Here is a 22,616-nt window from a genome sequence, read left to right on the forward strand (position 1 = left end):
GTGGACGTCGTAACATTTCTTTAGTGATCCATTTTGCCTGGCCTTTATATTCTCTCGTGTGATACCTATTCTTTAGTTAGTGACACACACAAGAGGATATAAAGGTGTAATTGACAAGGTAATTATCGAGGAAGAGAGGTTAAGAAATCTTCCTGAGACTACGACCCACAGGCATAATGACCCCCAACACTTTGACGGAGAGCTAGTGAATGGAGAGCTGGTCATGTTGTTCTAATCGCAAAATAGCAGGACAGTGTTTGGCCGTCTGTGAATGTGTGAGCCGCCCTACGTATGCCACTCACATAATGCATCATACAGCACACGAACACGCTCTCAGGTGTAAATTTATGCAGTGTTTAACCCATGTGGTACAGTGAGTCCAGGCTGGATTGTATTCTTGTTATCACCGGACGATTCCATTCGGCTTACGAGAGACGCTTAGGAGAGACATCTGATTGTGAAGGGATAAGAGACAAACCTCAGTGTCTCCCCATAGCTGAAGGAAATCGTCCGACAGTAGCGAGAATTAAATAGGGAAAGGATCACTGTACTGAAAAGATTAAGAATGGTTAAGTTCTACCAGTAACTTCCTCCTCCCCACCAACACGCTCCTCGTTTTCTCTCTGATTTTTGCAGGAGTGTGAGGACTGGAAATTTATTGCCATGGTTCTTGACCGGCTGTTTCTGTACGTGTTCCTCCTGCTTAATGTATTCGGCCTGGTTATATTTTTCCGGGCGCCCTCGCTGTATGACCAAAGGCGGTCCATTGATGAGGATATATCAGTAATAACGATAATTCGCCCACCATCCAAGAACCCATACAATTCCTAGAGCTTAAGAAAGAGAGAGAGAGATTTGCTCCTCTCTCCCCCTTCTCCTCCTCCTCCTCCCCCGGTGCGGTGCTAGTAAGTCATTATCCATCCATAAAATCACCTAGATGGATCAAAGTCTGGGGATGTGAGCCTTGAACGGTGGTATGAGAAGGTGTGCTCTTTCCCCTCGACTCTCCCTCTTCCTTCCCCGCTACGATTAGGCCTCTAGTTTTCTCCCTGTCTGTCTCGCAACTTTTCGTGAACCAACAATCCCTGAGTTTCTTTCTGGAGGGGAGTAGCACCAGTCTTAGCTCAACGCGTTTCGGCTCACAACTCCAACGGTGATCCCAGTTTCCTAAAAAAGAAATAGTCTTCCTCTGTACACCATTCTCTTTTACTACTACGTTCTCTGTCGCTCGCTTCTGGCACAACTTTCGCTCTCACTTCTTATATAGTCATTTATAACCACAACTGTCTTCTCTCCGGGTTTACGCTATGTTATATACGTCGAAGGACACTTGATTTTTCTCCAATTTTAATCAAACTGGAAGTATTTTGATCGTTTAAGGTTACTCTAGAACTGGCCTGCCACTTCTGTCTCTTAGCTCTAGAAGGCACAGCACGCCCGATGACCGACTGCATGACCTGTTTACCTTGTGTACTTGAGACTCTTTGTTTTGTCTGTCCGTCAGTCTCGCCGCATGAGGCTGCAAGCGCCACTGATTTTTTTTCCCCCCTAAATATAAGGCTTGCTCGTTGAGTGCACTGTTATCTGTATATAAACTAGTGGTGTTTGGTTGTGTTGAAGTCTGCGCTGTGCTGCCCGGTGTGAGTACGTGTGTGTGTATGTGTGTGTGAAATGAGGACGGTCATGGAAGCTTCGTCTGTCAGGAAGAGAAAGAACAGAAGAAAATACCTGTCAATTAATTCTTTCATTACTGCACCTGGAGGAATATATCTACCTGTATTAATTCAGCAAGGCTTCTGATCTGAGTATAGTGCCTACCTTGCCCATTTCACATCCAGACCTGTACCTTGCTGGTCTGGGGAGATGGATCTAGTGGACGGGAATTAAGTGTCTTCCTAAGATTTTGTGAAGACACTGAGGACACGTGGAACCATCAGACACTCCTAGCCCAGTCAAGAATTTGGGTACATATATATCTGAGTATTTTAAAAGTTCTGAATAAACCTGGGAAGATAGTTGCCTTGATTGTACTTGTAAATGCCTTGTGTAAATAAAAAAAAAAACACAAATTTTAATATATTTTTCGTAGACTGGCTTTCTGACAGGCGAGGCTTCCGTAGAACGTACACATAAACACCGTGTCGTAGGTGGATAAGGAGTAAATAAGATGGTGAAACCTGTGTTCTTCTCCATCGAGGTGTTCTCTTCGCCTCGAGTAAATAAAAACAGATTCTTAAGTAAACCGAACTTCCTAAACGCAGCTCTCGAGTTCTGGTGAAAAGTTGGCCTCTCTGTAATTGAAGAAATCTCACTTTTTTCTTTTTCTTTTTTTTTCTTTTTTTTTTTTTTATACGAATGCACATAATATTATCCATTTTAATCGTACTATGTTTTTCTGTCAGTATGTGTTAAAAGTTCTCATGATCTTGGGGATTATTGTGTGTGTGTGTGTGTGTGTGTGTGTGTGTGTGTGTGTGTGTGAGAGAGAGAGAGAGAGAGAGAGAGAATATACTGTGTACCGTGCGCCCGTCAGTTGAATTTCACATCACTTACATGAGCGAATTCATTTGGCATAACATAACATATTGTCACGTTTAGGGCACATGACTTTACCTTACATCTTTGCACAGGGGGATTGTTGACTATTTTTTTGCTTAATTGAGCTTGTTTATCGTTGATGCAAGAAACTGGGACCGTAATATTGAGTTTGATTGATTGATTGATTGCTTGTGTGTGTGTGTGTGTGTGTGTGTGTGTGTGTGTGTGTGTGTGGGTGGGTGGGTGGGAGGGGTATTCGACTGCAAGGATGAGGTGTGTTAATCAGAACGACGTCTCCTAAGTTGATAATCTTACCAACTCCAGATGATTTTGTTGTGGTTTGAGGATGTCTTTCGTAGTAATGATGTTATGGAAGATTATTTGCATCACCTTCAGAGCAAAGGCAAGTCTTAAGCTGGATAAAATCGTGAAAGGAATATCATAAGTGTTAAGAAAAGTAAACAGTAGATAGGGAATATCTTGAGAGCTTTTTACAGAGTGAGAGTGAGAGAGTGAGAGTGAAAGAGTGAGAGTAAAAGACTGAGGGTGAAAGAGTGAGAGTAAAAGATTGAGAGTGAAAGAGTGAGAGTAAAGACTGAGAGTGAAAGTGAGAGTAAAATATTGAGAGTGAAAGACTGAGAGTGAAAATGAGAGTGAGTGTGAGAGAGGGTAAAAGATTGAGAGTAAGAGAGTGACTATCAGATGAGGAGATCACATGGAGTTGTTAGGACTGATAAATATTGTATGAAGAGAGTGAAAAATCGACTGAATCACGCTTAAAAAACTCGAACCCATTTGTTGAGAGTGAGAAATAATAAATGAGAAGAGTGAGAGAGAGAGAGAGAGAGAGAGAGAGAGAGAGAGAGAGAGAGAGATTGAAGAAGTGGGTAGATCGACTGGGATGGATATTGAAAACGATATGGTTGGAAGAAGGAGGGTATCGAGAAGGTGGTGTGATGTGGGAGGAGGGGGTCGTTAATGAGTAGGGACAGAAATGCATGAGGACACTTTTTTTTTGTTACCCCTCACACGAATCTGTATAGGGCAATAGGTTCATAGATTGTTATTAGAGTTTTATATTGAGCGATACTTTTGTGCCTTCATTTTCTATTTCTGGATCATACCTCGTCCCATTTTTTTAGTTGGGAATTAGGATTAGGATGACTGATTGTTAGATAGATAGACAGACAGATAGATAGACAAAATTTTATTAAAGTAGAAATATTGTTGATTGTTAGATAGATAGACAGATAGATAGACAAAATTTTGGTGAAGTAGAAATATTGATGATAATTATTTTGTCGAACTTTTCAATTTAACCCAGGCACTGCGAAAGGCCTCTCCAAAATTATTATGAAAAAAATAATCTAGTAAAAATAAGGTAAAAATATAGATTTGTTGATAATGAAAGGGATGAAGATACTAACATCATGTCATACTGAAAAAATAAATACAGTAAAATGGATAGGAAAATAAAACGGAATTGGTAACGGAGTAAAATGCATTCTTACATTAGAGGCAACTTACGAGAACTTACGATGGGATCACTTTCAAGACCACCATTGAAGTCTCCCAAAGTTTTTCTTTGTTGGGGGGGGATGGGGAGGAAGGGGTGTTGTGGGATAGGGAGGGAGGGAGGGGATGTAGTAAGATAGTGAGAGAGGGAGAGAGGTGTTTACATGAGACTGAGATGGTTGAACACAACTGGGGTGGACGGGCTATGGAAGGGCAGGGGGGGTACGCCGTGTGAAGCGAGACATTGTGGGTCGGTTGTTATTGGTAGTGTGAAAGTAATATATATTTTGTTCTTCAGGAATTAAGAGTAAATACAAGAATGAAAGTTTTATATGCCACGTGTTTCGCGAAGCAGGTATTGGATAGAAGGCACCATCTTGTACAATATAATTCTTACGCCGAACGTCACCCTATCTCAAGCCTGTTATATCTTGCTCTGTACTCGCAAGATTCATATTTGTGTATTGATGTACCCCATTTAATTATGTAAGTGTAAGTGACTTGCTTTGGCGAGGTAGTTTTGCGGTGTTAATGCTGTCTTTTGTTCACGGCAGAAACCAAAGACAACCTGCACAGTTTTCCAAATAATGTGGAAGAAATATAAGCCGCCACAAAGACACGTTCCAATAGGTGCATAGTAACATAGGTGAGTCGTGACATAGATAGGTGAGTCGTAACATAGGTAGGTGAGTCGTAACATAGGTGAGTCCTAGCATAGATGGGTGAGTCGTAACATAGGTGAGTCATAACATATATAGGTGAGTCGTAACATAGGTGAGTCATAACATATATAGGTGAGTCGTAACATAGGTGAGTCGCAACACAGACAGGCGAGTCGTTTTGCTGTGTCAGTGAAATTTTACCCACTCTTTTTTACCCGTTTATGTGTATGAGTCCCGTATCTTAGGTGCCCCAGCGAGACTCCTTAACACACCTTCCTGAGCGATTTGTTTTGTGTGTTGCACCGTGATATTATTTTGTATGCTGTATATATCTTTTTACTGTTGACATAATTTGTATCGGTAACATAAAATATGGAAGTGTGATGTCCGGAATAAATCGCTAAGGAAAACTTGTAAAGAAATCCTCAGGGCCAGAACACCGGCTCGAGTCCAACCTTCTGACAACACCAAGCTGTCCTACCAACCACTGACAACAGATACATAGAGTAGATGCTTTTGCCATGTCAGTGAAATGTTCCCCCCCTCTGTTAAATGCATATAAAAGGGTGTTTGTGACCACCATCCCCTATGACAACACGACCGTCCCACAAGCCTTTCACTTCCGGATTCAGAAACGGACTTATGATCACTTACCTGTCGTAAATCTGACTTGTAATTACAGGAAGAACTAAATGTATGGAAAGTTTCTGCAGTCTCCTTCCCTTGTCCATCCTTAAAATAATAATAATCAATTCTGCGTCGAAACTGATTTGATTTTGAAGGAAGGGTAAGGGACATGGCAAGTTTCTCCCCTCTCCATCCCTGTCCCTTCGGCAAAATCAGGTCTTATGAGAGACAGTTTGATCGTAAGCTAATCTGAGAATCCGGGCTTAAATGAATACCCTTGCTTTTGCATCTCTCTTCTCTGCTCTTCCCCATCTCCACTGCTTCTCCCATCTCTCTTTCGTTTGTACTTCTCCTGTACTCTAGGAAACCCACATCCCCGTTTCTCCTTTTTGCATTCCCTTTTCCTCCCCACTTCACCATTTCCCTCATCCCTCTCACGTCTGCACCTCCACCCCATTCACCACGACAACAACATCCCCTATTTCTCACCCTTGCACCTTCTCTGTCATCACCACCACATCCATCACTCATCCTCTTCCTTCCTTTGCTTCATCATCACATCTCACATATCTCACATTTTTGCGTCACCGCCTACTTCCTTCCCCTCTCCTCCACGATCAGAACTTCGACAGTCTCATTTCTGCAGCTCCTCAGGTCACATCCCTAATCTCACTTTGCACCCTTTACTTTTCCCCCTACCTCGACATCTCCGTCTTTTTATTGCTTTGCATCTCCTCTTTACCCCATTACCTCCAGATCCCTTTTCTTTCTTTGACTTTGAACTTCCTATGTCCCCCACATCCACATCACCGTCTGTTACTGCTGTACCCATCCTTCACCTCACCCTGGACCACTAGAACAACATCCACATTCTCTGCCTTGCACCACCATCACCACATCACCATCTCTTCCCAGCCCCCACATTTTTCACTCCTCACTTGTAAATCTCCTTCTCCCTCCTCCTCACACTCTCACCCTTACACTTCCTCCTCTTCCACTTTCTTCTCTTCCAGTCCCCCACATCCCCGTCTCTCACTTTTCCAGGAATGCGAGGACTGGAAATATATTGCCACAGTTCTAGACCGGCTCTTCCTCTACGTGTTCCTCCTGCTTAATGTATTCGGCCTGGTCATATTTTTCCGGGCGCCCTCGCTGTATGACCAAAGGCGGTCCATTGATGAGGAAATATCAGTCATAACGATAATTCGCCCGCCGCCTAGGAGTACATTGACCCCCTAGAGATAAAGAGAGTGTGAGAGAGAGAGGGAGCAAGTGACTCTTCTCTCCTCCTCTTCCTCCTCCTCCTCCTCTACCTCCCTCAGTTCGGGACTAGTAAGTCAACAAAAAACAAATGAAGATGGGTCATGGGTTTGAATTGTGAGCCATGAGTAGTGAATAAAGTGACTGCTGTTTCAATCCTCAGACCTTGGGAGGCTCTCAAGTGGCGAATAAAATCGTCTGAGGCTACTTAAAGGAGAGCAGATCCCTTAAGACGTTTCCCAAGGTTTTAGGATTCCTTATCATTTATAGAATCCTTGTAGTTCTTTGATTTCTTATTGAGTATCCCCTTCACGTTCCTATATTATTTATTCGCCTTTAATAATAAATAATGCATTCCTTTATCTTGTATTCTCGTCCCTAGCACCTCTCCCTTTGCGATTTATTTTTAGATATGGCTGATTAATAAAATTTTGTGCGTTATTCGTTTTTATGCAGAGTGTGGTGATATTGGAAGGATTTATGTGACTCAGGAGAGGAGAGTAAGGTGTAATAAACAAAATAAATCACCAGGGAAAAGGTGTTAAGGAGAGCATAATTATCTTGGCTTACAATTCTTACCGTGATCTCGTCTGTGGGAGGAGAAGTATTTTTATATTCCATTTTTATCTCTATATTACATTGTCCCACGCTCGCTTCTCGCTCACGTTGTCACTCTTGTCAGTCTATTATTATTATTATTATTATTATTATTATTATTATTATTATTAATTTGTACTAAGATTCACGATAAGTTAAACCGATCGAGTTTTTTTCGTTCTGAGTCACATGAACGAGAGTGTATATTTTGCTCGTCTTTTCGGCTACCCTAGAAATGGCCTGCCTTTTTTCTCACCAACCTCTTCACTACGGTGTCACTTTCCTACCACCAGGCAGTTTTATTCAGCTTTAATTATCTTTACTGGTATTTTATTAGCTTTATTAACCCCATCGCTTCGGGGACATCTCTAAATGAGGAACAAATTGATTGGTACTTTAAAGAAGACAATTCTAGTGAGGTTTACATCTTCGCTTGGAGAACATCAATTTTGTATTTATTTTTTTCATTGACGATTTCACTCAAGGATAGATTTTTGACCTGGGGGGTTAGATGGAGCCTTTATTAACCCCTTCAGTACAAGAGGCTCCTTATAAGCTGGATAAAAATCGTCCGGTAGGAGCTTGATGAAGAGAAGTTAACGTAGTGAAGAGGCAAATGTAAAGTCCGTAGCACGTCCTGTGACTGATTGCATGGCTTGTGTTTACCTTTGACGCTCTGTTTGTTTGTATTGTCTGTTTTGTTTTTCCTTTTTTTTTCATGGGTCTACTGCAAGCGGCCTGGAATTTTGCTTTTCTCCTTGATATAAAGCCACTTTGTTGAGCTTTTGTGTATACGTAAAGGTTATCTGGTGTTTGCAAGATGTTGGCAGTGTTGCAAGATGCTGTCAGTGTTGCAAGATGTTGGCAGTGTTGCAAGATGCTGTCAGTGTTGCAAGATGCTGTCAGTGTTGCAAAATGCTGTCAGTGTTGCAAGATGTTGGCAGTGTTGCAAGATGTTGGCAGTGTTGTTGAGTGCTTGAACGAGGACGATCATGGAAGTCACGGCCGTCGGAACAAGACTCATTAGGAGATTAGACCAAAATAACTAATCCTCTTTGCAGTGTTTTCAGTCCCTTGTGTATAATTCCTTTGTTCCCCTCCGTCACTCAGATTAAGTCGGTATTATTATTATTATTATTATTATTATTATTATTATTATTATTATTATTAGTGTTAGTGTTCTAGCTGACATGCATTATTTTTTTTTAGTTTAGGAGGGATGTGTGCTTGAACTGAAGGGATTAAAAGTGATCTCTGTTAATTTCTTTCAGTGTAAGGACTATTTTTTCTTTTCTTTTTTCTTGACGATACGATTTTGTGCAGCGTAGGAAAGGCGTACTTGGCTAAAGGGGTGAAGAATATGGAGATTTATTGTGTTTACTTTGTTCTTTCAAAATGGGTGTAAAATTGCCATGCCCTCATCTTGAATGCTGTGCTAGAATGTGGTGCTAGTCACGAAGAAGTGCTATGGAAAGGATGTAGGGTCTTAGTGTAGCCTATCTCTGTCACTGAGCTACGAGAAGGAGTTTGCAAAAGGACGAAAATCTCCGCCAGGTGAAGATGAACAAACTGTATTTATTTATCAGTTTAGTAGCAAATATGATGCCATTTTTAAAGCTCTGGTCTGACAGTCGTGGCTTCCATGTTAGTGTGAATTAAATAACTGGTTTTATGGGTAAGAAAAAACGAATTGTCAAAAAGAGAAGAAAAAAAGAGGTGTTGTTTTCACCTCGATTAACCATGAGTGTTCTAAACCAATCTGTTAAACTGAACACGGCTTTAGAGTTTTGGTGAAAAGTTGGCCTCAGTTAAACCCAACCTTTAATAATGTCACCCCTAACAGGAAACACTTTCTTTGAACCCCACTAGGGCGGTGGCGTGTTTTATATTTTACATTTTTTTTTTTTCTCTGGACGATTCAGCTTGGGGGAGACTGCGTTGGGTGAGGATTTTGACACGATCCTCAGTAACCTCGTCTCTGCAGGCTGAATGACCTCGTTTGGTGGAAGGAAGGCTGAAATAAACACGTCACTGCTCTAAGAGGGGGTAGTAACATCACACCTTCATGCCATTACATTTTCTGTACAATCGTCAGCAGAGGTCGCGTCCCCACTCTTGCTTTTCGCCCCTCTGAAAATCTGTTTTGTGATTCCGCAGCAGCAAACACTGGTGACTTCACTTAGCTATAGATCAGGGTCATCTGTGTCGTTGCCGTGGCTTTACCACACTGATTTTCAAGGTTCATAAAGAGAAAAACAGGAGATGCGACGAGACTTTTCATGGCGACTGTACATCTGACTGAAACTTAACCTGAGTGACTGGTTTGGGACCGTATGAGTGACTACCATTAAGACTTTCTGCCCCCATCCTAAATCCTGGTTTGCGTGTGAAATGGCTGGTAATATAAACAGTGTGTGTGTGTGTGTGTGTGTGTTTAAATATAACAGTGTGTCTGGTAATCCGACATTGCTCTCGTGTCTCTAGCCTGGTATGGGTACGCGTTAAGGGAAATCTGCCTTCAAGGGTAAGTTTATTTGTAGTCATAAGTTTGTCGTTTTGCTGCTTTACCTTTGCTTATATCTGATTAAGTTTAGAGTGGCCGCTACTAGAGCCGAGCAGCGAGATCAAAGTAGGTTGGTTGTTTAAAAAATTGGAAATAGTGTTGTACTGAGTGATGTGTGGTGAAGTTTAGTTACTAGTTCATGCTTAAGGTGTTCTTGTCTCGAACACATTTCAGTTTTAATCGAATTCCGATTTCATACCTTAATATGGAATCGTGACTCATCTGTGTGGATATCTTTTATTACTTTACCATCCTGTTATAAAGAGTCTTACTGTGTGTGTATGAATAATGATTTAATGGGTTTAGAGTCTGCTGCTGGACTTCATCATTGCCAGGGAACAGAAGACCATTATGCTGTACTCGTTTATGTCAGTGAGCTTTTATTATATTTCATTCTCTTGTAAATCCTGCTTGGCCATTTAACTCCTGCCTGGCCATTTAACTCTTGCCAGGCCATTTATCTCCTGCCAGGCCATTTAACTCAAGCCAAGCCATTCAACTCCTGCCTGGCCATTTAACTCGTGCCAGGCCTTTTAACTCGTGCCAGGCCATTTAACTCGTGCCAGGCCATTTAACTCCTGCCTGGCCATTTAACTCCTGCCTGGCCATTTAAACACCTTTATTTTCTTATTCTGATTTGCGAGCTTAAAAGTAGATTCATGTCATGTACACGGTAGAAAATTATCTTCAGATATCTGCAGTGTAAGTCCAAGATATCCAGGGAAAAGTGCAGTGTAGTGAAATGTGTATATCTGAAATACACTTTATATATTTACGGGGTTAAGAGTTGAGTAGGATGCAGTGACGGGGCTTTTAGGGAGTATAATGTGAACTTGGGGAAGTTTGTATGTGGGAAGGCTCGTTGTGCAGGGGGTTTTGTGTGTTCATTCTCTCTCTCTCTCTCTCTCTCTCTCTCTCTCTCTCTCTCTCTCTCTCTCTCTCTCTCTCTCTCATCTTTTATCTTTTCTTTCTATTCTGTACCTATTTATTCATCTCTTTCCCGGCGTTTTTCCTTTCTTCTCTCTTTCTTGCCTTGTCATCTTCATCTCTCTCTTCCCAATCATTCCACTGCTTTCGTTTCATACCCATCATTCCTTTCTTGTCAGTTCTTCTTCATTCTTCTTCCACTCCCTTTTCCCCTTATTCATCTTTCCAGTTCGACTCATTTTCTCATCATTCCCTCCCTTTCAACCTCTTCCCCTGCTTCTCCTGTCCTTCCACTCCTCTTGCCTTTTTGCTCTTGCCCTTCCTCTCCTCTTCCTCTTCTCTTCCTCCTCCACTCCTCTTGCCCTTCCACTGCTCTTGTCCTTCCTCTCCTGTTCCTCTTCTCTTCCTCTTCCACTCCTCTTGCCCGTCCACTCCATTTCCTCTTCCACTCCTCTTGCCTCTTGTGTCCATCTGGTAAATGTACTTTCCCTGTCCCTGGTCTCACCCTCCTCTCCTCACCTTCCTCACTGGCTTTGAAGAATAACCCAGTCCACTCCACCTCTCTCTCTCTCTCTCTCTCTCTCTCTCTCTCTCTCTCTCGTAAATTTCACCTTTTTACGTTTCTTTTTGACTTATACCCAACCCCCTTTTTTTTCTTTCTTCTCTCTTTTAGCAATAATTTTTCCCTTTGTAGATATTCACCTCCTCTTATTCTTTCTCTTTTCTTACTTTTTTCTTCTCTCTTTTCTCCACAATTTACACGTTGTACTCCTTACTTTCTGTCCTCGTATTTTTCGTCTCCCCCATCCATAGCTTCCCTCTCTTTATCGTTTTCCAGTCTTTTTCTTTACGCATAAATTTAAATCTTCTTTTTCATAGCTTTTATAATTTACTCTCATCATTCTTTCCTCTTGTAGCATTTTTTTTTCATTATCCTACCTACTTACCAAACAACCAATCAACCCTCCTACCTACCTACTTACCTACCTGCATACATACATACTTACCTACACTTCTACCCACAATTACCTAAACATACACATAGCTACCTACATATTTGACAAATGAACAAACCCATCATACTTACATACAAACCTGCTTCCTTGCATACATACTGCCTACCTACCAACTCCTGTATTTACCGAGAAGCCTACCAACCCGCCCTACCAATATACCTACCAGCTGACATTCCTACCTGCCAAATCCCCCCTCCCCCCCTCCTACTCCTTCGTACCCAGACACTCACCCTCCAACCTCCTCCTCCAAGCCCAGCGAGTATTAGCCCCTTGGAGTGGCTGTCAGGTGGCTCAGGGTATTGGCAGAGACCCGACACTCACCTTCAGCTATCCCTTCAGGTATTCCTTAACCCGGGCTCAGATTTCCGCCTCTCTCGGTCGCCGTATCCTTCTCCTCCTCCTCCTCCTCTCCTCTCCTTCCTGACTTCTCTGCTTCTCTCTTCCTTCCCTCCTTCCTTTCAGGCGTCCCTCCTTCTCTTTTTTTCCCCCTCCTTGTTGAGTTCCTCCTCTCTCTTTCACCATGTTCATATCCTCTTCTCCTTCCTTCCTGACTTCTCTTCTTCTCTCTTCCTCCCTCTTCCTTTCACACTTTCCTCCTTCTCTCCCTCTCCCTCCGTTTGAATTCTAAAAGTCTCTTAGGTTCTTTTTTTTTCCCCCATTTCTGGTATCTCATTCCACGACTTCTCCTTGCATTCTGTGGCTTTTTATTTCTCTCAGATGTCTTCTCCTTCGGTCACTTTCTCCTTTTCCTCCTTCTCTCTTTTCTTTCCTCTTTTCCTCCTCGGTGAGTTCTTTCTACCTCAACTCCTCTCATTCTCTGATATTTTGCTCCCCTCGGATATCCTCTCTCTGTCTCCCTCTACTTCTCCTTCCGTTACTACTTCTCTCCCGATTTGCACCCTTCGCCGTCTTCCTCCCTCCTCCTCCTCTCATCCTTCCCTCTCTGACTCTTTCCTCCTCCTCGACTTTTTTCCTTCCTCTCACGTATCCTCTCACCGTCGCTTTCTTCCTCTCCCTTCCCTCTTTCCATTTTTCTTTCCTCCGACTTTTCTCCTCTTCCTCTTTCCTCCTCTTGCGTTTCCCTCCTCTCATTTGTCTTTTCTTGGTTGTCCTCTTCTCCTTCCCTTCTTTTTGACTTCTCTCTTCTCCAGTTCCCCTCCTTTCCTCCTCCCTTCCTCCAGTTTTTCTTTCCTCTCCTGTGTCCTTAGTATCAAATGCCCTCTTGCCGGGTTCTTCCCTCTCCTCTTTCTCTCCTCGACCCTCCTTTTGCTCTTCCCCTTCCCTGCTCCTTTCTCCTCCTCTCTTATTTCTCCTCCTACTTCCCTCTTCTCTCCCTTTCCCTCCTGCTTCTCTCTTCTCCCCCTCTCGTCTCTCTGTTATCTTCTTTCTCGCTCATCTCATTCCTTTCTTGTCTCCTTCCTCCCTCTTTTTTTCCCCTCTTGTCTTATATACACTTTCACTGCTACTATCCTCCTTTTCGCCCCTCCTTCTCTCTCCCTTCCCTCCCCTCCGTATTCCCTGCTCCTCCCTCCATGTTCACCTATCCTCTCTCATCTCCCTTCTACCATCATCCTCATCTTTATCCTGTCCAGCTTCTCCCCTTTCTCTCTCTCTTCCTTGCGTCCTACTTTTCTCTCACCTCCTCTCCTCCTCAAACCATCCTCATGTCCTCCTCTCCTCCCCAAACCATCCTCCCCTCCCCCTCCCCTCCTCCCCATCCTCTCCTCCCCAAACCATCCTCACCTCCCCCTCTCCACCTCAGACCATCTCACCTCCTCCTCCTCCTCTACTCTTCCTCAGACCCTTCTCACCTCCCCCTCCTCTCCTCCCCACATTCCCCCTCTCCCCTCCACCCTTCCCCTCCTCCCCTCCCCCTCCTCATGCCCCCCCTCCCCCCAACTCCAGGAAGGGACACTCTCCGGCCTGGCAGTCTCGTGCGAATTTCCTGTGACTTTCTTGCAAGGGTTTTCTGACGTCTTTTGGGTTTTCCGCGGGTTTTTGGCCGAGTATTTATATGAACATTTTTATTTTTTTATTTTTTCTGTTATGGCCTTTTTTTTATCTTCTTCTTCTTATTATTATTATTATTATTATTATTTAATTTAGATTATTTAAGTTATATGAGTTAATTATTATTATTGTTCTTCCTGTTGTTTATACTTTTATTTATTTTTCTTGATTTACTTATTGATGTTATAGTCTTATTCTTTTATTTTCATGCCTCTATGATATCGTTGGTTGTATCTACGACTCTTTATTATTTTTACTAATATTTTTCCCTTTCTGGTGTGGTGTTTCTGCCTGTCTCAGTGTTTTCAGTCTTTACATGGAGTACACCTGCAAGTCGTATTATCCTTTATTTTCTTTATTTCATGGGATGCTCCTTCATATTGTCTTTTCACTCTATATCTCTTTTGTTAATATTCCTCTTTATAATATTCAGTACTCTTGTTAGGCTCGTATGCTTTATTATCCAAACTTTTATCGTTTTATATAATTCTTTTTTCTTTATTTATCTTTACTTACCCGTTTATGTTATTACGTTCCTTTATTCTGTTTGATTTTTCTTTATTCTTGTTTTTCTACGCGTGAATATATAATGTTTATTTTTATACCATTTTTACAGCTTTACCATTTTTCAATATTTTACAATTTTTTAATGTCTTACCGTTTATTTGCTCTTTTACTAATTAACCGTTTTTACTATGGCAACTTTATATTTTTACTATTTGACTATCAATATTTAACTATTATTACTACTTTACTATTACTCCTCTTTTACTATTTTTCTATTTTGCTATTTTTTTTTTACTATTACGATTTCTTACTTTTTTACTGTTACGATTTTTTACTGTTTTACTATTTTTTACTATTTTACTATTTTTTACTATTTTACTATTTTTTACTATACTATTTTTTACTATTTTACTATTTTTTACTATTTTACTATTTTTTACTGTTTTTACTATTTTTGCTTTTTTACTATTTTTACTATTTTACTTTTTACTATTACTGTTTTACTGTTTTATTAGTTTACTATCTTTATTAGTTAACTTTTTTACTAGTTTTTATTATTTTACTATTTTTTTACTATTTGTTCTTACTTGATTTACTGTGTTTGCCGTTCTACTATTTTGCTAGTTTTACTATTACTATTTTGGTATTTTTTACTATTACCATTTTTTTACTATTTTTTTACAATTTTACTATTTTACAATTATTTACTATTTTACATTTTTACTACTTTATTATTTTACTATTTTTACCATTTTAGTAATTTTACTATTACTATTTTACTATTTTTTAAACTATAATATTTTTTACTATTTTACCATTGTTCACTTTCGCTATTTTACTATTTTTTTTATTTTACTATTTACTATTGTTTACTATTTTATTATTTTTTTCTGTTTTACTTTTTCACTGTTGTTTACTATTACTGTTTTACAGTTTTTATTATTTTACAATTTTTTACGATATAATACTTTACTATTTTTATTATTACTATATTACTGTCTACTGTATTTTACTACTTTTTAAATATTGCTATTCTTTACTATTTTACGTAACATTATTTTTTTAGTATAAGGTTTTGTTTTTCACATTTTCATTCGTGTTCATTATATTCTCTCTCTCTCTCTCTCTCTCTCTCTCTCTCAGCGGGTCGAGGAAGCCCATAAATTCATTACTGGGAGCAGGAGGGATTTTTTTTTTCGTTTTGAGGGGTCGGGGGGAGGGAGGGGGGGCGGGAGGTTGTGGAATGTGGGGGGTAAAAAGATCTCTGATAATAACAGGGGCATGGTGGAGTGAGAGAGAGAGAGAGAGAGAGAGAGAGAGAGAATAAAACAAGTCACGATACCCATCCCTTCGCGTCAAACTGGCTTTATAAAAACAACAGCGTTAAAGCAATATCAAAACACGGGCCAAAAACAACTTAATGTTAATGGAGTCTGCTGGCCGATTTACCCAGTCAAAAACACGGAAATATTGCTCTATAATATTGCTCTTTAATGTTGCTCTAAAATATTACTCTATAATATTGCTGTATCATATGGCTCTATAATATTGCCCTATAATATTGCTCTTTAATATTGCTCTAAAATACTGCTCTATAATATTGTTGTATAATATGGCCCTATAATATGGCTTTATAATATGGCCCTATAATATGGCTCTATAATTGTCATGGAGGGGTTGGCCTGGGTCTGTGTTTTTGTGGGGAGGGTTTTATTATTTTTATTTATGTTTTGCTGGGATCCTCCTTTATTTTAATGCTTTTTTCTGTCTGCCTCTGTGGTGCTCCGGGGTGGGACGGTACACACACACACACACACACACACACACACACACACACACACACACACACACACACACACACACACACACGGAAATACTGTACTAGACATACACACAGGTACACGCTTGCATACATAGGTGAGTACATACATGGGTGAATACATACATATATACATTAATACACACTCGTACACACTTCATAGAGATATTCATCATATAAAGTTCCCCCCCCCCTCTCTCTCTCGTGGGTACATTGTTTTTAATTGGGAGAGGGAACCAGTCTGCCCGGGTGGTTCACGAAGGGTTACTGCTGACAGAGAGAGAGAGAGAGAGAGAGAGAGAGAGAGAGAGATGCTGATATGACATTGTAATGGAATGGTTATTGAGGCATGGTATAGAGTATATTTATATGTGCATTCATTATATATATATATATATATATATATATATATATATATATATATATATATATAGCGTCTATATATCTATCTATATATATATATTTATATATATATATATATATATATATATATATATATATATATATTGTGTGTGTGTGTGTGTGTGTGTGTGTATTTTACGTATGTCAGAACTTACTAAAATGTTTCTGTCTCCTTGTTGAAAAAATAATAAAAACAACTCTAAGGGTACACAAAATAATACGTATTGAAGCACACACGTCCTCATTGGCTTCTTAAGTAACCCCTTTAGTACGAGGGTAGTGACCTGTCGTAGTGAAGGGGTAACAAGCAAAACCACATTCCAAGTATCATAGGTGGCTTCGTAACGCTTCTTTGCTGGCGATTTATTTCACTAATTTATTCCACCAGGTACACCTCAATATTTTCATTTATATTATTGATGAAAACTAAATCTTTATTGAATAGATATACTCGTAGATAATACTTAAGGTAATATCAAGGTGTAATATGCAAATTATATCGCTAATTAACTGATGTTGCAAAGCCTCCTGTGTCACCTGGAATACTGTGTAGTCCCGTAAACCCATTCAGTACGATGACGATTTTCTTAACATCGAAGAGACTTGTCAGGATGAAGAGGATAGTGTCAGTCCACCAGTTCTTGCGGTACTGGCAGCTACTCCTTTATTATTTTATTTTATTTATTGCTTTATTCTTCCCCTCGTAGTAAAGAGGTTAACGCCCTGTGCTGAAATCTTGTACATACTGCAAATTAGTTTCTAGTTTGCCTTGGTGGTGGTGTGTGTGTGCCTTGGTAGTGATGTGTGTGTCTTGGTAGTGTGTGTATTTAAGTAGTGGTTATTTATTTATGTACAGTCGAGGACAGTAATTCCCTTCACAGCCTGGGAACTGCAAGAACTTTCTGAGATCGTGTTAAATTTTTGGCGGGAATCGAGTGGGTTCGAATCATGGTCTCATAGGTATATATATATATATATATATATTTTGATTTAGTCTTGTCATCTCGGAGCATTCATATTCAGCTTAGAGTTTCCAGACTGTAGGGAGTAAGTATAGACGTAATATACTGTAGACTTCCACATTAATCTTTTTCCTAAACTGAGTAAAATCGTGTGGTCGGGGCAAGAATCCACCTAAAATAAGTCACCGGGATTTAAGGGATTAATTGTGAAGGGTGAAGGTGGATTTTCTTATTACTGATAGGAATTCCTGAAGCACGTGACGAAGATGGAGCATGACTGACACTCCATATGGTTGTTGACTTCATTTTGTGGCAGGTCTTTCTGGAAATTGTTTGTGAAACCAATGAAGAAGAGTGAAGAATCCCATAAAAGCAAAATTAAGTTATAAGAGTCAGTCAGTCGTAAATGTGTTTGAGAATCCTTGCCAGAAATGACGGACATGCATCCACTTTTGCCCTCCCACCTTGACTCCCTTTTTTTTTACGATAATGTCCTTTTACATTTAGATCCAAGTGTCTAGACGACTTTATTCAGGTTGGGAGGAATTTTCCGAACTGGAGGAGTTTGATAGACTCTCCATTAATACCCCCACAACTAGGGCGCTCTCCTTATATGAACATATCGTCTGAGAAAAGCAAACCAAAGAAGAATCCTAGTGAAGAGCTAAGTATTTTGGAACCCCGGACGTGTTCAGGGAATGTTGACCGCGACTGTACGAGTTAGTGTGATGACAGTGTGTGTGTACTGTAGGTGAATGCTTAGCGACCTAATTTACATAAGAGTTTCGCCCAGTTTTACCGGTGTATATAGTCTGGATGATTTACTGAGTTAGAATCGTCTTCATCATCATCATCATCATCATTATTATTATTATTATTATTATTATTATTATTATTATTTTATGTGGTAACCAGCACACCACCAGCTCACACGAACTGAGGTGGGAGAAGTAACCACCCTTGCGTCCGATACAGCTGCCAGTGTCATAGTGTTCACCATCCCAGCACATTGGTGGCACATTTTCCATTAACCACAGCAGTGAGGGAGCTATTAATGTAGCTATAGGGACAGTAGCTCCTTTAAGTTGTGGTGTAGAGAAGAACTTTGTGGCAGTGGGTGGTGTAACTTGTTAGCCACATCACCTTTGTGGCGCATTTTATTGTATTTTATTACTTTACCATTATATCTGCCGACGCTGGGTGGATAAGAGAAATAAGGACGACCATAGTACCCCTCCCGCCATCTCCGTCCTCCCTGTGGTTAGGTGAAGGAGTTCCATGTGTGTGTGAGGGTAGGAAGTAATACTGGGTGGGTACTGTTGGCGTGCTTTTCGTCGCGTCAGTATTCGTAGCATTCTTTTGATCGTGTCAGTATTGTCAGCGTGCTTCAGTACCGTATAATTAGTATGAAATTTGGACATGATTGGTCAGTGGTTGTCTTTTTCGCATCCCTGGATCTGTGTTCGAATGCAGGTGTGGCAGACATTTAAAGTTCGTGGTACATGTCCTTTCATTTACAAGCATATGCTTTAACCACCGTGTCAGTTACAAGCAAATTCATATACAAACACTGACACTCACACACACACACACACACACACACACACACACACACACACACACACACACACACACACACACACACAGAGCCAATACAACATTGGACTTCCACATGCACTATTTGCACTACAGACACCCACTGCAGAATTTTGTACATGGTCAGCATGAGGCGGGGTAAATTTTGTTTGTCACTCCCCCTCCAAGAAGATTACTGTTCGTTTTAGTGAAATTAATAGAGACCAGTACATAACAGAGGAGACAACAGTACTACATAGTACACTTGTGGTGGTGGGGAATGCTCTCTGGGTTGACGTGTGTGCTGTGGTTGTCTTCAGTGCCCATTTCCAGGGGTGGGGTCGGAGGGCTGCCTTAGTTGTGTATTTTTTATGATCATTTATGCTCATACAGTTGTGATGATCTAGTGGTTTTTCATTTATAAACTGAAAATTGGCAACCTTGAAGATTTTGACATCCCAGAGGTGTGTGGTGTTGTCTTTTCCATTGAAGGTGTAAGTTGTGGACTCTTTCATGAATTACCTTTTCATCTTTAAGTGTGTGCCAGAGGTTCAACATTGGTTTCATACAGTGTCGTAAAATATACAAGCAAAAGTAAAGTAGTGAGACCCCCATCTTCAGACATAATTACACTGAACATTGCCACATTAAGGACCCCTGATTTGTGTTAAAATAGTTCATTTGGTATTCGCTGTTCCAGACGTCCATTGCGTCAGAGATCTCAGTACTAAATCTTTAAGCTGGTGATCAGCCGCCATCTTCTTGAGTTCATTTTCTTGACAGAGGTACATGAATTGTTCCTTATGAATGTGGTCCTTGTAACTTACTATTTTTCAGTCCCATTAAAGGTAACAAGGATTAGCTTGTAATTGAAAAGTAATTTATATATTAAAATGATTATGGTAAATTCCTGAAGGTAAAATCCAATAGTCATACTTTGTGACAATTTTTAGTCAAGAAGATAGCCGCTGTAATATATTCCGAGCCTTTTAACCGTAAACCACAATATTTTTAAATTAAACATTGTGGGTTATTCACCCGCACAATATAATGTGAAAGCATTTCAGACGACCATTGATTTTTTTTCGTTTTTAGAAGAGGGGTATATGCAACATAAATACTTTCTGAAAGAAAAATTATAACAGGACGTCCCATTTGACAGAGATTTTTATATCTGAACTGGCGTTTCTTCCTCACTTTGAAAATGGAATGAAGTAGATAATTTTAAAAAGTACCGATATGTGTAAGTTGCTAGTGACGTGTCTTACAAAAGTACCGTCATGCTGGCTCGTGTGTATGTGATATATTGAATGTCTTTTAACAGTTTCTACCCATTTGTTGAACAGCTTTGCCATTTTCTCATTGAAGGTAATCCGAGGCCTCCTTTTCACCATAATATAAACAAACTTGTACCATATTTCCATAACCAATCCGTCTCTTACCCTCCCCATTACCCCCAGTTCCCTTGTCCTCCTTACCCTATTTTTAGTAACTAAATAGATGAGAATTCGCTCAAATAATCCATCACGCTGTAGACTCTAAATTATCTTCTGTACACAATAAACTTGCACAGAGTATCATTTTTCTTACTATGATGACTAATTAATCATATGCAAATTCTCTATCGTTCTCATGTGTGGACTGTGCTTTACTGTTTTTTCAACTTTTTTCATTTTATATATATCTTTTTTCTTATATTCTGTGTTTGGTACCTGGTCGATGCTCTTTGACTGGTTACGTCCTCATTTTTCTCTCTCCTGTTTTTTCCTTGTGGCATTTTCGAGTTTCCTCACTTTTTCTTGGATCTTGTCTCTTTTCTACGGATATTGTATTTTCTCATTCGAGCTGTGTTTTCTTTTTCCACTTCCACTTGCATTTTCCTCTTATCTTTTATTTGATGGATGTAATTAAGGTCACCAGATATTTTAATAACTTTTGGTTTCTAATGTGATAGAACTAATTTTGTTTTAATGGAGCAGTAAAAACATACTTAAGTAATTCATAATAAGTTCACATCAGCATTAATTGCAATTGAATTTATATATATACTGTATAGTCCAGTATAATATTGTGAAGTTGGATTAGTGTAGCTTCATTTGACTCAAGTTACTCATTACTTTCAGCTAGTCGGTCCATCTTCTGTCACACCATTTTCTGTCACTGAATCTCCCGTTTTCTCTTTCTCCCCGTCCCCCTCTTCTGTCCTTGGCACCAAAAACAGGTGATACAGGACTGGAAGTACGTGGCCATGGTACTGGACCGCCTCTTCCTCTGGGTCTTCACCATTGCCTGTGTCGTGGGTACCTGTGGGATCATATTCCAGGCCCCCTCCCTGTATGACACGCGCAGGCCCATCGACCAAATCTTCTCCGAGATCGGCAACGCAAACCCTATGCATCCAGGGGGCCACTAAATTTGGAGACGTTCTGTAAGATTATGTAAATGTTAAGAAAAAAATGTATAAATGTAGATTGAAATTTGGAAATGTTAGGTAGAAAATATTGAAAGTGTTAGAAAATTTGGAAACGCTGAGTAGAACTGAGGTATGTGGTATGATTTTTTTTTACATGTGAGATGAGAATTTGGACCTACGGGATGGTAGATTTGGAAGTGTAGAGTAGAAATTTGTGAACTGACTAAATTTTTGAAAACATAGAGTAAAAATTTGGACTTGAGGAAAAAATGGAAATGTGTACTCAGAATTTGGAAGTGGGGTGTAATAATCTGGAAATAACAGTTGACAGTGTTGGAAGTGAGAGTTGACAGTGTTGGAAATGAGAGACAGGAATTTGAAGTTGTGTAATAGTAGTTTGTCCTATTTGTTCTCCAAGGAATTATTACACTTTAATTATACAGTGATCATGTAAGTTTAAGGTGGACTCTTGGTAGTGAATATATTTGCTCTGTATTAACAAAACTTTCAATTTGCTCTAAACTATACTTTAGAATTATTTACAAGAAATGTAGGATGTAGGAGTTTTTCCAAAGTAGAAGAGATGATTTCCAGACAGTCCTCAATTACTTTAATGAATAAAATGTTAACTTGAAGACATGTATAATAACAGTACTTCAGGTGTTATGGAAGTTCAGCAGTTTAGTTCAGGAGTTAACCCCCGATTAGTTTTTGCATTGACGATAATAATGTATTTCTTATAACAATGATCACATTACGATTGTTAATTGTTGTGAGAATTAGCAGATTTAATTGTGCCAATCAACTCATTAGACTCCATCTTCGAGCTGCATAATGTTATGATGAAGAGTCAGCGGATTATATTTCTTATACGATCATCAACTAATTTCCTCGAGACTTTATAATGTGTATATAACTGAGCGGCACCGAGATGTGTCTGCTTTTGTTAGCGCTCAAGGGTAAGTTAAGCATTCACGTAGCTTGAGTTAGCAGCTCACGTTAGGCCGTATTCTCGTGAGCCCAGGAAGCTTATTGGCACCCCTTTCTTAGCAATTTATTTTGATATTACCCCTTAACACCTTGAACATGATGCCACCTTTTCTTATTTTTGTTGTCTTGAGGTGATATTCTTTATTTTTAGAAGCGCCTTTCTTACCGAAGGCATTAATAGTAATTGATTCTGACCCCTCCAGTTTGTGAAGCCTTTACTGATGAGAATACAA

General features: G+C 39.9%; 1 protein-coding gene across 1 annotated transcript in view; it reads left to right on the forward strand.

Annotated features, from left to right (window-relative positions):
- LOC145417862 (acetylcholine receptor subunit beta-like 2) overlaps positions 1-21,393 on the forward strand; it is a 359,174-nt gene extending 337,781 nt beyond the window's left edge. The window contains exon 12 of the mRNA XM_080286481.1: positions 21,202-21,393. Coding sequence (XP_080142607.1) covers positions 21,202-21,393 — 192 coding nt within the window. The remainder of the gene's footprint in view (positions 1-21,201) is intronic.
- Positions 21,394-22,616: the final 1,223 nt, after the last annotated feature.

Source organism: Coenobita brevimanus, chromosome 111, assembly GCF_032717465.1.
Source record: "Coenobita brevimanus isolate Jiangsu-jjx chromosome 111, ASM3271746v2, whole genome shotgun sequence".
Taxonomy (NCBI): Eukaryota; Metazoa; Arthropoda; class Malacostraca; order Decapoda; family Coenobitidae; genus Coenobita; species Coenobita brevimanus.